Below are 13629 nucleotides of genomic sequence, written 5' to 3' on the forward strand. Positions count from 1 at the left end.
GCGGGGAGCTAGTAATAAAGTGGCTAATAATAAAGTTAATATAACATATAAACTACACTAGTAAGCTAACTAAGTGATCCCCTTAGTAAGGCTTATTACACTTTCGTTTAAATCCCTTTTAAAGCTATTAAAGCGCCGCTTTTTTATAAAGGGGGGGGTAGTAATATAATACATTAACTTATACGCTAATTAATATAAAAACCTTATATTAACTTTATTACCTTATTATTAAAACTAACCTGCCGTATCGGCCTTAGCTCGATTTTCTCTTCCTTTCCTTTTTTATCGTAAATTCTATTTATTTTAAAACTTACTTATAACCTTATTTTATTAAGACTTAATAGCGTGGCTTATACGCGATAAAATATATATATTAAAAGAGGCTAATTTAGTATTTTTTAAGCGCCGGAAAGCTAAAAAATCGCGAGTTTAATTTAAAAAAGCTTTTACTATTAAGAAATTTTAATAGCTATAAAACGAAAAGGTAAAAAAAGAAACGTTTAACGCTTAATAAAAATAAAAATAAAGGTTCGTCGAAGCGGAAAACGACCGGTAAAAGGTACTATAATATTTACGGCGAGATAGGTTATAATACGCGAATATATAAAAAGGATATAAAATTAAGTAAGGAATTAAATAGCGAGTAATTTTAATTAATTTTAAGCGTTATAATTAAATTAATTTATATAAAAAAGTCGAGAAGTAAAAAAAGTGCGTCGCTAAATAATATGCGTCGCGTAGTAATAAAATATAAAAGATTTTTATCTTTATTTTAAAATTTATATATAAATTATAAAAATATACTATTCTTTTTATTATATTATTCATTATTTATATTATATATTATAAATTTTAAATCTTTAATTTTATACGTGGCGTTATGTTTTATCTTAAAATCTTTTAATATTCGAGAATAGGTGATTTTATTTTTAGCGTTATTTTTGTCGCCCCACTGTACATATAAAAAGTGCTGCAAGGTACCTGTTTACCACAGTGTGTAGCCCCAGCCCAGGCAGCAACAACCTTCTCAACAATCAACACCCACCAACCTAGGTACAGTTCAACTATACACTAGAATAAACGCGTCTTAAATTGTTTCATCCGTTCCCCGCACCAAGAGCCTTCGCATGACCAGAAACTCTTAACCACTGCCTAGGTAGGATTGCATCCATATGTAAGATCATATGTAGAAAGGACGGGAAGCCGCCCTGGAAAACTGCAGCGCATGAACTAACATCATTTACATAGGAGTCGCCTCAACACTGCATCTCCGACACCATGCCCAAGCCACAGCCGCGCACCCGTCGCGCCACTGCTCGCAAGCGCAGAGCAGCAACACAGCCAAAACCAGCGCCTCTCGATCACTTCCATCTCTTCCCCAAGTTGCCCCCCGAGCTTCAGTTGATGGTATGGACGATGTGGCGCCAAGACGAGCCAATCCTCCGCCATTACATGAGTCTGTTCCATGACACCCGTTTCTATGCAGCCCTTAATCCGGCAGCCAAAGAGTTCGTACAGACTTCGGCACGCAGTGCTGCCAGTGACCAGCACGACCCATTGGACCCCATGGAATACAAGATTTTCTTCACCAATGAAATCCGGACGGTACAGGGCAAAAGCAAGCATCCATTGACCGTCGCTTTCCGGTCTGATATGGTTTTCAACGATGGAGGCTACCGCCATCTCAAACCTGCCTTTGCCTGGGTCAATTTTGAAAAGGATATCTTCAGTATCGAGAACATCAGTCACCGCCTCGGTGGCCGCTTCCGATTTCTGATGCACCAAATCGGCGCCAAGGTTCCTAAGCCGCTTGCTCCTGATCACTGGGCATCTCGGATCCAGACTCTGGCTCTCCACACTGATTGCAGGCCCGTTCGCCTTCAATACGATATGTATACCCATCTGTATCCCAATCTGCATCCTTGGGATTATCGCAGTGTGGGCGACCGTTACAGATCTTACCTCACTCCAGGTCCCTCCCTCACGGGTATCGATGACCAAATCCTGGGTATCATGACGAGTCTCAAGCGTATCCTACTTGTGATGAAGGGGTTCCACCTATGCGAAAAGGCAGCATCTCTCATTTCGGCCACAGAGAAGCATACTGGAGGCTACCTTGACTATGCTGCTATACAAGCAGCCCACGACGTGGAGACGCAAGGTATACTCATTCGGCTCGGGGTAAAGTGCTACAACGATGACTGCCCCGTAGATATTGAATCACTGAAGGTTGTTGGCGATTTGCGCCAGAAGCTGGATGGAATGGGCAAGCGGAGCGTCGAGTTGAAGCTGGTTGTGGACTTGATGACGGTTTGAGGATATGGCCTTGCAGGCAACTGCAGGAGGGCCTCGAGCAGGGCCAGGGGCACCAGCAGGAAGGACATCGACATCCATAGCTATGTACCTGTGTAGCAACCGACCGCTCGGCTCCCAGTGGTTAGGTAGCTGCTCATATACCAAATTGACGTCCCTTGGCCGTTGAATGAACTTACTAGCGGAACCAACGTTTAGATGACTGATTATTCCATTCGTATGCAATGGTTGGTGATTTAAGAATCGTTTATTCCAGTGTATAATTATACCTACTGCGCTATCGTGGATGGTATTTGCTTATATTCTCATTCCAACTCTAGTCACTGACGTAATATTCCACGTTCAAAAACTGTTTGTTCCACATTTTTGGCACTCAGTATTTGGCGAGTGGCTGCAGTTCATTAGCGACATTCCACAGCGTTGCACTTGTTACACATCCACACAGAGCCTGCGCTATGCCTAATACATCAATTATTATTATTATTATTATTATTAATAGTACGCCGTATGCCGAAGGCCTTCGGTACATTTACCTAGTTCCTCGTATAATAAACCGTGCCGAAGCTAAACTAAAAATACACGCTGCCAATATCGTAAAATTTACTTTACGTGCTTAACGTTACCATGTTGGTTCTTACTTACCAGCTTAGTAACCCTTGCTTTAGGGCTTGAAAAGAGATTATCCAGGTTCGGGTGGTCCCCTAATCTCTATTACTAACTTATATAGCGGTAGTCGACCGGTCTGTAAAAGCTACTTTGCGATAATTTTCGCCGTATCTTTTTTTATAGTAAGCGCCGCTAAATCGCGACGAGTTCGTAACGGACTAGGTGTTAATTGTTTTACTAGTTACTCTTATCTTCCCTCGAAGTCTTTACAGTATAGGATTAGGTGTTCGGCTATTTCCCGTTCTTTACCGTAGTTACATAGCGGCGTCGGGACGTCTAAAACCTGATAGGTAAACAGGAACGATTTAAGCCCTATTTTTTTAGTGCGTGCTTATATTAAGACCGATGCTTCGTACTTAAGCATATCGTTGTAACGACGGTACGCTTTTTAGTTTAGCGGCGACTCTATAATTAGTTCGCGGCGGCCTCGCGTTAAAGTAACGGCATAGAACTATCTTTATTCCTATTTCTTTTTAAGCGCTTATTCGACCGTTTAACTATTTAGCCATTATTTAGTTAACGTTAATTAAGCGTCGCTTAGCTATAAAGTCGTAGGGGCTTCGTTAATAACCCTTTAAAGTCTCCTTTATCTCTTTCTCTTTGCGCTACGTTCTTTATTAATAATCTCTACCGCTTTTATATAAACGCCGTATAAAAGTTATAGCTTCCCGGTAATCTCCGTACGTATTTCGAAGTTAGCTGCTTTCGCATTTAAATAAAGGTCGAGAGGGGGAATTGCCGCTTTAGTCTTTAAATAGTATTAGGGGGTCGCTTTATATGCCTTTATTACGGTCCGGAGATAGGAGTTTTGGACTATTATAAGGCTAAGGGCTAGCCTTTTTTCGGTATCGCCCACTTTATGCCAAGCCGACGCTTCGTACGCGAGTACGTTACGTATTACCTTCGTATAAAGCTTTTTTACCCTTCGTACCGAATATCCCTAAGCTAACGCTACGAGCTTAGTAAAAGCTAATATCTAAGTTACCATTTTTGCTTTAATTTTTAAAATATAATCCTTTTATTATAGCTTTCGATAAAGCTAAACGCCGAGGAATTTCGTAAAAATTACCGGCGTTATAATAGCGTTTCTAAGGCGTACTTATAACGTATAAGTTTTTCGCGCTTTAATAAAATAAATAAGCTCGTTTTTTTTAAGTTCAAACTTTATCCCTTTCGTGCGTGCCCAACGGTTATAAGTCTCCCAGGCTTTTTTTAAGTTTCGGTAATTCGTAACGTAGTTTAGCTTTACGGTAATAAAATTCGTATTATCTACGAATCCGACAATAATAAGCTACTCGTACGTTTTTAACTCTTCGTATAGTATAGCGATATAGAAAATAAAAAGGATCGGTGATAGCGGGGAGCTTTGCGAAATATTAACGCGGAGCTGGATTCTCCTTAACGACTTGCCGTCGAAATAAAAGTAAACCGATCTGTTCATAATAAAACTTTCGACCTATCGATAAACCTAATCCGGTAGTCTTTTCTCGTAGAGTGTAGCAATTAGTTTTTTATAGTTAACTATATTGAAAACGCTTTTAATATCGAATTAAAAGAGGGAAGCGACGCCCTTTTATTACTACGTTATACGAACGACGTCGGTAATTAGTTAAATAGCTAGCTCGGTAGACTACTACGTCTAGTTCCCCATTTAGCTTTTAGGTAAAAGCGAGTACTTTTCAGCTATTCCGGTAATTCGCCGGTTTATAGCTATTTCTATTACCTTCCCGACTATATTAAGTAATAAAATAGGTTTTTATTCACTAGGTATCTATTTTTCGGTTACTGTTTTATTTAGTTTTGGGATTACGATAACTTTTGCCGTACGGAAACGTTTAAGGAAGTAGGCAAACCGGAAACTCGCTATCGCTAAGCCGATTAACGTCTAGAAAAAAGGTTCCCTATACGCTTTAAGGAAACTAGGAGGTAAAAAGTCTTCCCCTAGAGCCTTTTAGGGTCCCGTTTATTTAATAATATTTTTTATTTCTTTAGCCGTTATCTTTACCTCGATAAGGGTAAGGCTAAGGGCGTAGTTCGGTACGGTATTTAAATCCGTAAAGTCGGCTTTTAGGTTAAGGAAGAACTTTTTGAAAAAAGCGTAGCTTTCTCGTCGTAACTTCGCGCTTCGTTAACAGCTTTTTCGCTACGTCGTAATTCTAGGATTCCCGCTATTTGTAGTAGTGTTCAGCTCCGTAATCGGGCTTATCGTTCGAGCGACCAAAATGTTTTAAAATTGTGGGAGGCAGCGGCGATTACGTAGCGCCAGCTTTTCGTTTTCGCTATTTAAACGATTCTTTCCAGGTTTGTCTTCGATTCGGTGTATTAATTCCAAGTGTATTACGAGGGTACTGCGAAATAAGCTCGGTATCGTTATTTCGTTATAATTTACGCTTTTTAGACTTCCGGTAACTATTAGGGCGTACCTTTACTAGTATTAGGTTTTTTTTAAGGCTATTATGTCGGTAATCTTTCGTAGGTCGCTTATAAGGTTATCGATAACTTAATCCAGCTTTTCCGGGCTTATTAGCTCGGCGATATCGGTTAAACGTACTCCGGCTTCCGCCCGTACTAGCCCCTTATTTAATATCGTTCAGTTCCATCCCTTTATTTTCGTTTTACTATCTCGTAACGAGTTAGCTTTTAATTTAACGCGGACGACCTATGCCCTATAGTTAAAACCTTTTAAGCTAAGGTTTCTTTTATATAAAATTATCGTTCCTCGTGTTACCTAGGCTAGGTCTAGCGTAGAATTTCTTTATTTATAACGTCGTCTCGTAATTTTTCTATATAGCGTGGCTAGCTTTAGGTTCTATTAGTCCGTAAAGGCAAGAAGGTTGTCTGCTCCGTATAATTTCTTGCCATGTACGTTTTAGAGCGGATAGTATGTATTAAAGTTTTCGACGAGCAAGTGTTGCCCGGGGTACGAAGTCGCATCGAGGTCGTTTAAGGGGCTCCGTTATCGAGAAGTTTTTTGGATTAGTGAATATATAAATTATATAATAAAGCGGCTATTTTTTCCCCTCGGTATTGTAACGGTAGCCTAATCGGGGCTTATTTTAATTTTTAGCTTAGTAATATCGAAGCGTTTATATATATAGATAGCCGCTTAGCTTTCGTCGTAGATTATTCGATACTTAGTTATTTTTAGGCAGTACGCGGTTTGCGTATAAGGGTTCGTTTATATTTTTTATAGTGTTAATATATCGTACTTTTTTTAGTTGGTTAAGGTAAATGCTGTTATTGTTTTTAATGTTGCGACGTTTTAGTATATTATTTGTAAGCTTATAATTATAAGACTATAATGGTATTCTGCGTTAATAGGGGAGCGACGGTGCCGCGCCGGTTTTATAAGCGTGTTTCTTTGCTTTAATTACTCGCTGTCGAATCGAATCGCGGGCGGCCTTTTTTCGCGAAACTATTATATACCCTTTTTTATCGCTGGTAGGGAGCGTTGTCGGTAATAATAAACGCTTTATTTTTGCCGAGCTGTCGCCGGTATTACGGACTTCGAATTAGCGAGGCCGGTGGGTATAAGCTTTTTTTACGCGTTTTCTTTATTAAATCGCTACGGGGCAGCCGCGATTTCACGCCGTGTATTCCCTGCCGTAATTAATACAACGTTTCCTGCTTCGTAGTCCTCTTTAAGGGCACTTTTAATCTCCCCTAAGGTGTGCTGTTATAAAGTAGTAGCTATATCGCTACTGCTTCTAATAATACTTAATTACGTAGCCGTAGCCGTAATAACGGTAATACTATTAGATATAAAAGCTAACGTTATACGGTTCGTAGTCGAAAATCTCGAAATCTTATATTAAGCCGTTATCGCACAAATCTTTCGTAATTTAGACGGAGTTCGCATATAAAATAAGGGAGGCGTAGCGTATTTCGGGATTCTTCGGCAGGCTACGTTTATATTTCGAGATTTCTCTCAGGTTATATTTATTTACGAGTAAACTACGTAGTAACGCGGCTTTATCGTAGGTATCCCGCAGTTTCTTCGCTAGGACTTTTTTCGCAATAACTACGAGTTTTTTATAAATAAACTGCGCGTTAATCCCGAAAGCATTTAAAACCTATCCATTATTTTCTATATATTTCTTCGCCTCGTCTTTAAAAGTAAAGATAATATCGCCGCTAAATAGTTTCCTCGCTACGATAACCTCGCTATGCCCGATTACCGTATTAACGCTTTGCACGATATTTGCTAACCTCCTCTTTTAAATATCGTTAAATTAATTTACGCTTTTAATTATTACTTCGCGGTTTCGGCGGGCTAAAATAATAACTTTCGGTTATTAAGTAGTAAAATCGCTGCCGCGCGGCGTAAATATAACTTAAGCCTAAGACTTAGTTTATATAATTTTAAGATCTTGCGTAGTTTAAGCGATAGCTTTTCCGATTATCTTTCGTAATTCCCCGCGGGTTACTAGCGCGTTATCGTCGTCGTCGAGGTACGGTCGTAGTTCGGTCGTTTCGGTACGAAGTTCCCTAATTACTTAAAAAATTTCTTTACGCCTACTACTAGGGGCTATTAGATTAGCGATTAGTTTTTTTAAATGCTTTAATCTTTCTTCGATACCTCTTTTCGAGCCATTTTCGTTGCTAGGACGCGTTTAAAACGTTTAAGGTTTTTAATTATACGCCGTAACGTTGCTTCGCGGGTGGTACTGGTTCTGCGCGAGTCCGGCGCGACCGGTATTAATAATCATCGGATTATTTATCGGATTATCTATACCGTAGCGCCTTGGCTGCGTCCCCTCGATAAAGGTTCGGCTAGGTTAATTCGACCTCGTAGATTTAAATAATAAAGTTTGTTTTCGATTATTCGATGGTTCGACCGAGTTATCGATCTTTTCCCTTTCCCTTTTTACGCAAACCGTATATTGCCTAGAAACAGCTAAATTAATGCATCAATTAAAAACAATACTCTTAGAAAAGACAAAGTGCCATTATTAAGGGAGCCCCCTGTTTTAAGTCTTTATTGCCGAGTCCTCTAATATATAAAAACGAAAATATTCAAGTAATGCTTTAATGCGTTTTTCTCCGCACCACGGGATATACCTGCGTTATTAACATCGTACTTCACAATGGCGAGAACAGCTAGCCACTGGCAGGTGTCTACCTTCAAAAAGGTGACCGACGCTGATGGTAATTGTACAACGGAGCAATTCACTGAAAATGTCGAACCTGGCCACAAACTACTCGACCAGTCCTGCTCCCCAGGTTTCATCAAGGGGAAACCCGGGAAGCCCCAGTGTGTCGTGAGCTCTTTCATGCAGGTTACCACCGCTGGCAGCGTGCTCACTCACATGGGGGCCCGGGAATACACTGTTCCCGAGTACCAAGTTGTGGATCAGGTCCGGCTGACGAGGCACTGCGAAAGAAGGTGGACGGCAAGGTTTCGTAAGCTGTTGCATCGCTACTGCGGCCTGGAATCGGTTATGTGGTGGGACTATCTCGAGGGTAAGACAGCCGAATTCGCCCGTTTTCTATTGAGCTTTGCAACAGCCAAGGCTTTCAAGATTGCTGTTTTGCTGTCCATGTTGCTTCTCATCGTACTTGGGTTGATGGCACAGAGCCTTCCGGATGAAAGACTGGAGAAGACCTTCGAAACCCATCACAGCATTCTGAAAATGCTAAACGACACCAGGCCTGTAAGGAGCCTTTCTATCAACATGACTCGCCAAGCCAGCGAGGCCAAATCCATTAGCTTTCGGATCGAGGGTACGCACCTGCCAGACAAGGCGATTATCGTCGATGGTATCGAAGATACTGCCGCATCCATGCATGTCATGGGGAGCATGCTGGCGGAATTCAGATATGGCGTTCGCGACATGGCCACGGATCTCCAATGGGCTTATGAATCGGTCCTCTCCAGACTTAAGGAACGGTCGCAACGGCCATGGTACTACTTCTTGAGCATCGAAAGTAGGATGTCTCTTTCGGAGAGGCAACTTCGCGAGGAGTGGATTTCTGCCACAATCAAGTTAAAAGGTACACTGGCAAACCTTGTTAGAGAAGCCGATCTCATCAGGGAAAAGCTTCAAGGTATTGGCAAATCTCTGAAGGGTGTCGAGCGAAAGATGGCCACGAGCCAGGACGCCCAGAAGAACCTCCTCAAATACAAGGCGAGTAGTTGGCTGTCTCGGTTCAACATATTCGACACTCCGATTGAGATTTATGAGTTGGATATCGCGCTGGTAGATTCGTTCCTCCCACAGGTCAAGGAAGCGAGTGAATACGTTCTCAGCCTGAGGGAAGATGTAGCGACGGCATACCAAAGTCTGGTAAGGCTTGAGAATATGTCCCCGGTGGAGAAGAGTCTCGACTTGCTGCACAGTTTTGGGCGCCACCAGTCCTATGCTGCCCAACAGTTAGAGGAGTTAATGAAAGCCATCAAGTACGAAACAGGCCCGATCAGGGAGACGCAAACGACGAGAACGGCCACAGTCACAATTACAGCGACAACGGTACCCACTGATTAATCCAGATAGAACGGAGTTGTGGCGTTACTCTGGGGTTTCTGGGTCTCTTAAGCCCATATTGCTCACCTGACTAGCAATTAACGTGGTTTACCACTACGCGACGTATATCACTTGGCGACGCACTTTAATTTAATTCTAATATAATTAAACTTTAACGCGTAATACTTTTATAACTATAATGCCTAATTAATCTTAAAAAGATCGGATAGTTTTAATAATTTAAGCGATACGAAACGGACCGAATTAAATAAGCTAAAAAGTAACAGTAAAAGTTTATAATATACTCGAATTAACTTTACGTTATTAAATTTACGGCCGAAATTTAAAACGCGAAATCCGACCGAAACGACGTAAAATAAATTTAATTAAAAAAGAAGTACTTTATAAATATATAATTAATTTAAATATTTAAGGGATATTTCCTAATTTCGTTAATGTAAAAATATAACTAATCTTTTTATCGTGTCGCGCGGCGGCGACCGCGTCGATAAACATTAAATTAAGCGCTTTATTAACTATAACCCGAACTTAAAAATTAAAATAAATCGTTAATACGATTATTAAAGGGCTTTTTACGAGGATTTTAAAATTATTTCTATTTAGTTTATATTAATCGTAAATATAAAAGCGAAATACGAGATTATCGACGAAGATATTTAAAATTTTAATAAGACCGGTTTTATAATAAATATAATCGGGTTAATATTTATTATAATACGCGCCGAGCGGCGTAAAAAGGCGAAGTTAGTTTAGCTTAATAATTAGGAATAAGTAACGGCGATTAAATGTATTAATTCGTAGGGTTAATATATTCCGCTATTTTTAATTATTTAAGGTTAATATTACCTCGTAAACTAGTCCCGTGAAACCGATTTACCGGGCGACTAAGTAATTAAGCCGATTTTTAATAGTTAAATTAATAACGAGATGAGCTTAAATTAAATTAAGTACTTTAATAAATATATTAAATCGTAAACGAAAGGTCGCTACCGCCTCTTAATTCTCGACGGTTACGAGAGCTATATTTCGGTTAAATTTAAAGTATATTACTAAGATAACGATATTATTATTATTAATATACTTCCCTATTTATCGCATTTACTTTAACCTTTTAATATAATACTTTATTTACCTTTAAAGTATATTTATTTAAAAAAAATTAAGCTATTTATTAAGGCTTTTATAAACTATATTATTAAGCTCGAGTTTTTTATTACCTTTAAAGCCGCGTATTTTATTATTTTTATAGAAATTAATATTAAATCTAAATTTAACGTATTTAATTTAATACTTTATAACCCTAATAAGGTAATTAATAAGCTAAATATATATCTCCGGACGCTTATACTTAACCTATCCTATTTAAAGACGGCTAGTACCTATAACCCTTAAACGCCGTCTAACCTTTAATAAATAATTAAGTACTTTATTTATATTAAAAAAGGGTGTTTATTTATTAAGGAAGCTCTCCGACGCCGATTTTAAATATAGTAGATTAAATAGTAAAGGGTATAATTAAAATAGCCTATAAAATAACCTTTATACGCGATAAGATATATATATTAAAAGAGATTAATTTAATACTTTTTAAGCGTTAGAGAGCTAAAAAATCGTGAGTTTAATTTAAAACAGCCTTTACTATTAAGAAATCTTAATAACTATAAAACGAAAAAGTAAAAAAAAAGCGTTTAGTACCTAATAAAAATAAAAATAGGGGTTTATTAAAACGGAGGGCGATCGGTAAAAAGCGCTATAATATTTATAGCGAGATAGGTTATAATATATAAATATATAAAAAAGATATAAAATTAAACGAGGAATTAAATAGTGAGTAATTTTAATTAATTTTAAATATTATAGTTAAATTAATTTATATAAAAAGGTTAAGAAGTAAAAAAAACATATTACTAAGTAATATACGTTACGTAATAATAAATTACGTTATGCTTAATATTGTTTTACTATTTTAAGTATATATTAAAGTGAAAATAAAATAAGTCACGTATATGTCAAAGTCTGCGTCGAATACAGTGCTATGAAGCAGTTAGAGAAGAGTGTATGGCCGATGACTTTTAAAATATTAAACCTGGCGACCTGTTGCGGTGCCAGTACCGGGAACGGCTGACGCCTACCGGTACCTGCGGTGTGCCGATACCGGCAGCAAATGACACGATTTGGTCTTTAGGGAGTGACAATTATCAGGAAGGCCAAAGCTTTAGTACTGAAGCTCTTTGGGTACACCCTTATTCCAAGTTCTAGTGTAAAGCGGCGTGAAGTCCGTGTATTGCAGCTGGCGATGGAGCATAGTACGTGTAGAAAAGGAACGGCCATAGTGCATGTATTGCATCGCAGCTCTAGATCTAAAGGTAATCGGCCAGCATACAACGTGAAACCTATAACGCCTTTGGTAGACAACGTTCACAGCAGTCCCAGATAAAATCTACGCATGCCTCACCAGACACAGAGCTCCTCGTCTTGTAGCGAGGGCCAACCGACTGGCGGTCACCTGGCTGTTAGTTGGGCAACGTCCTTGAACAACACGTAGTGTACAATTAAGGACGTGTGTGCAGGGCACAGTATGTTTGTTTGTGCCACGGAAACAAAATGCCGGTGTCTTTGTCCGCCGAGTCCTTTCGCCCAAAACCAAGCAAAACAAGCACACTCTTCTTCTTTCAACGACCATGTCCAATGAACAAACCCTTCCAACCCCGGTCAGACTATCGTATATATAAAGACCAAGTGTATCGAGACCCTAGAGGAGGTTACAGAAGCAGAAGAGCTCGCCGCAGAAGCTTCGCCTCCTTGCAAATCCATTCTTGATTTGCCCCCTTTACCCAAGGACCCTCCAGATCAATCCAGGCGAATCATACACCGAAGCAATGGCAAGACGTATTACGAATATACTATCCATTGGCACGTCAGTGCTTTTGGTATTGCTACTTATTGCTGCTGCTGTTGTACCCAGACTAGGGGGCTCCCCATCTCCCCCACTCGAGATTTCTCCAGATCCCCTACTCGGGCTCACATTTCAGCCGAATCATGATATTGCAGACAGTTACTACAATAACACCAGGCCGAGGCTGATGGCCCTAAGGGACTCACTTCGGGATTCGTCTGACCAGGCCTACAAACTAGCGTCAAGTATAACCAGGAACAGCCTTCCCGACAACTTTGCGATTGCTGGGGACCTCCGCGATTCTTCTTTGCCCATGCACTCCACGACAAATAAGTTTTACCCGTTCCAAATACAAGCCAGGAGACTGATCTATCATCGCCGCTCAGAGTATCGTAAGATTCTAGTCGAACTGAGAGATCGACAGGGCTCGCGGAAGGTGCAAGGTGATTTAGATCTACGTCGGAGGTGGATGGAAACTTCAGCCCATCATTCTAATATCCTGGTAAGCTTGGTTGCAGATGCAGATAGTATCATCAACCAGCTTGAGTTGCATGGCCAGACAGTATGGGAAATTGCCCAAAGGTTAGGAAACAGTGAGCAAAGGCAAAAGGAGGATATTAAGAAATTGCAGAACCAGTGGTCTTATCGGTTCAATCCATGGGCTGATACGATTCACGCGTACAACTACGAAGACGACGCCAACCTCATAGGCACCTACCTTGGACGGATCCATATAGCGAGGGAGGGGTTCAAGGTACGCCGGGAATTGTTGAGGGCAGCCCACGAGAGCCTAGCGTCGCTTGCGTCAATCGACTACCAAGAAGAAGAAGCAGAGAAAACGTCCCGGCAGTCCTCCTCCGATTATCCCCGGTTTGGGCATGACGACCAGAGACTGGCGGACTCCATGGTGCGGCATCTGGGAGCGGCGTACGACTGCGAAGAATGGGCAAGTGACAATGCAGAAGATCCCGAGACCTGCGACGATATGTGGTAGAGGCCCGTTGTTGGAGTTTTGTGGCACTCGCAAGCCCATTCGGAACACTGAATATTGGCCGTGATCTTGGGTTCTGCGAGTTTACAAGGCGTTGGGTAAGTATAGTATCTTCTGTTTGGCCTCGTGAACTCGAGGGCTATATGCTCCTCGTGTTTCGTTTGTTTCCACAGGCCTACCTAGTCTGACTCAGTCTGGGTGGGTCTTTTGTTTCTGCTGGCTTGCCCGGTATATCGCCATAGTTAACGAAGAAGAGGAAAATAAATAAATACAAGTGA

The 13629-nt window shown here is 40.4% G+C and overlaps 3 protein-coding genes across 3 annotated transcripts; all 3 read left to right on the plus strand.

Annotated features, from left to right (window-relative positions):
• Positions 1–1278: 1278 nt before the first annotated feature.
• Positions 1279–2316, plus strand: PG986_000664 (uncharacterized protein; the record flags this gene model as incomplete). Its single annotated transcript, XM_066836886.1, has 1 exon — positions 1279–2316. One exon carries the CDS (start codon positions 1279–1281, stop codon positions 2314–2316), a length of 1038 nt encoding a protein of 345 aa, XP_066705779.1.
• Positions 2317–8654: 6338 nt separating this feature from the next.
• On the plus strand, positions 8655–9464 carry PG986_000665 (uncharacterized protein; the record flags this gene model as incomplete). Its single annotated transcript, XM_066836887.1, has 1 exon — positions 8655–9464. One exon carries the CDS (start codon positions 8655–8657, stop codon positions 9462–9464), a length of 810 nt encoding a protein of 269 aa, XP_066705780.1.
• Positions 9465–12343: 2879 nt separating this feature from the next.
• Positions 12344–13354, plus strand: PG986_000666 (uncharacterized protein; the record flags this gene model as incomplete). The annotated part of the gene is made up of 2 exons (XM_066836888.1): positions 12344–12381; positions 12430–13354. 2 exons carry the CDS (start codon positions 12344–12346, stop codon positions 13352–13354), a joined length of 963 nt encoding a protein of 320 aa, XP_066705781.1.
• Between the last annotated feature and the right edge of the window lie 275 nt (positions 13355–13629).

This window comes from Apiospora aurea (assembly GCF_038362705.1).
Source record: "Apiospora aurea strain CBS 24483 chromosome Unknown utg000001l_segment0_segment0, whole genome shotgun sequence".
In the NCBI taxonomy this organism is placed as follows: domain Eukaryota; kingdom Fungi; phylum Ascomycota; class Sordariomycetes; order Amphisphaeriales; family Apiosporaceae; genus Apiospora; species Apiospora aurea.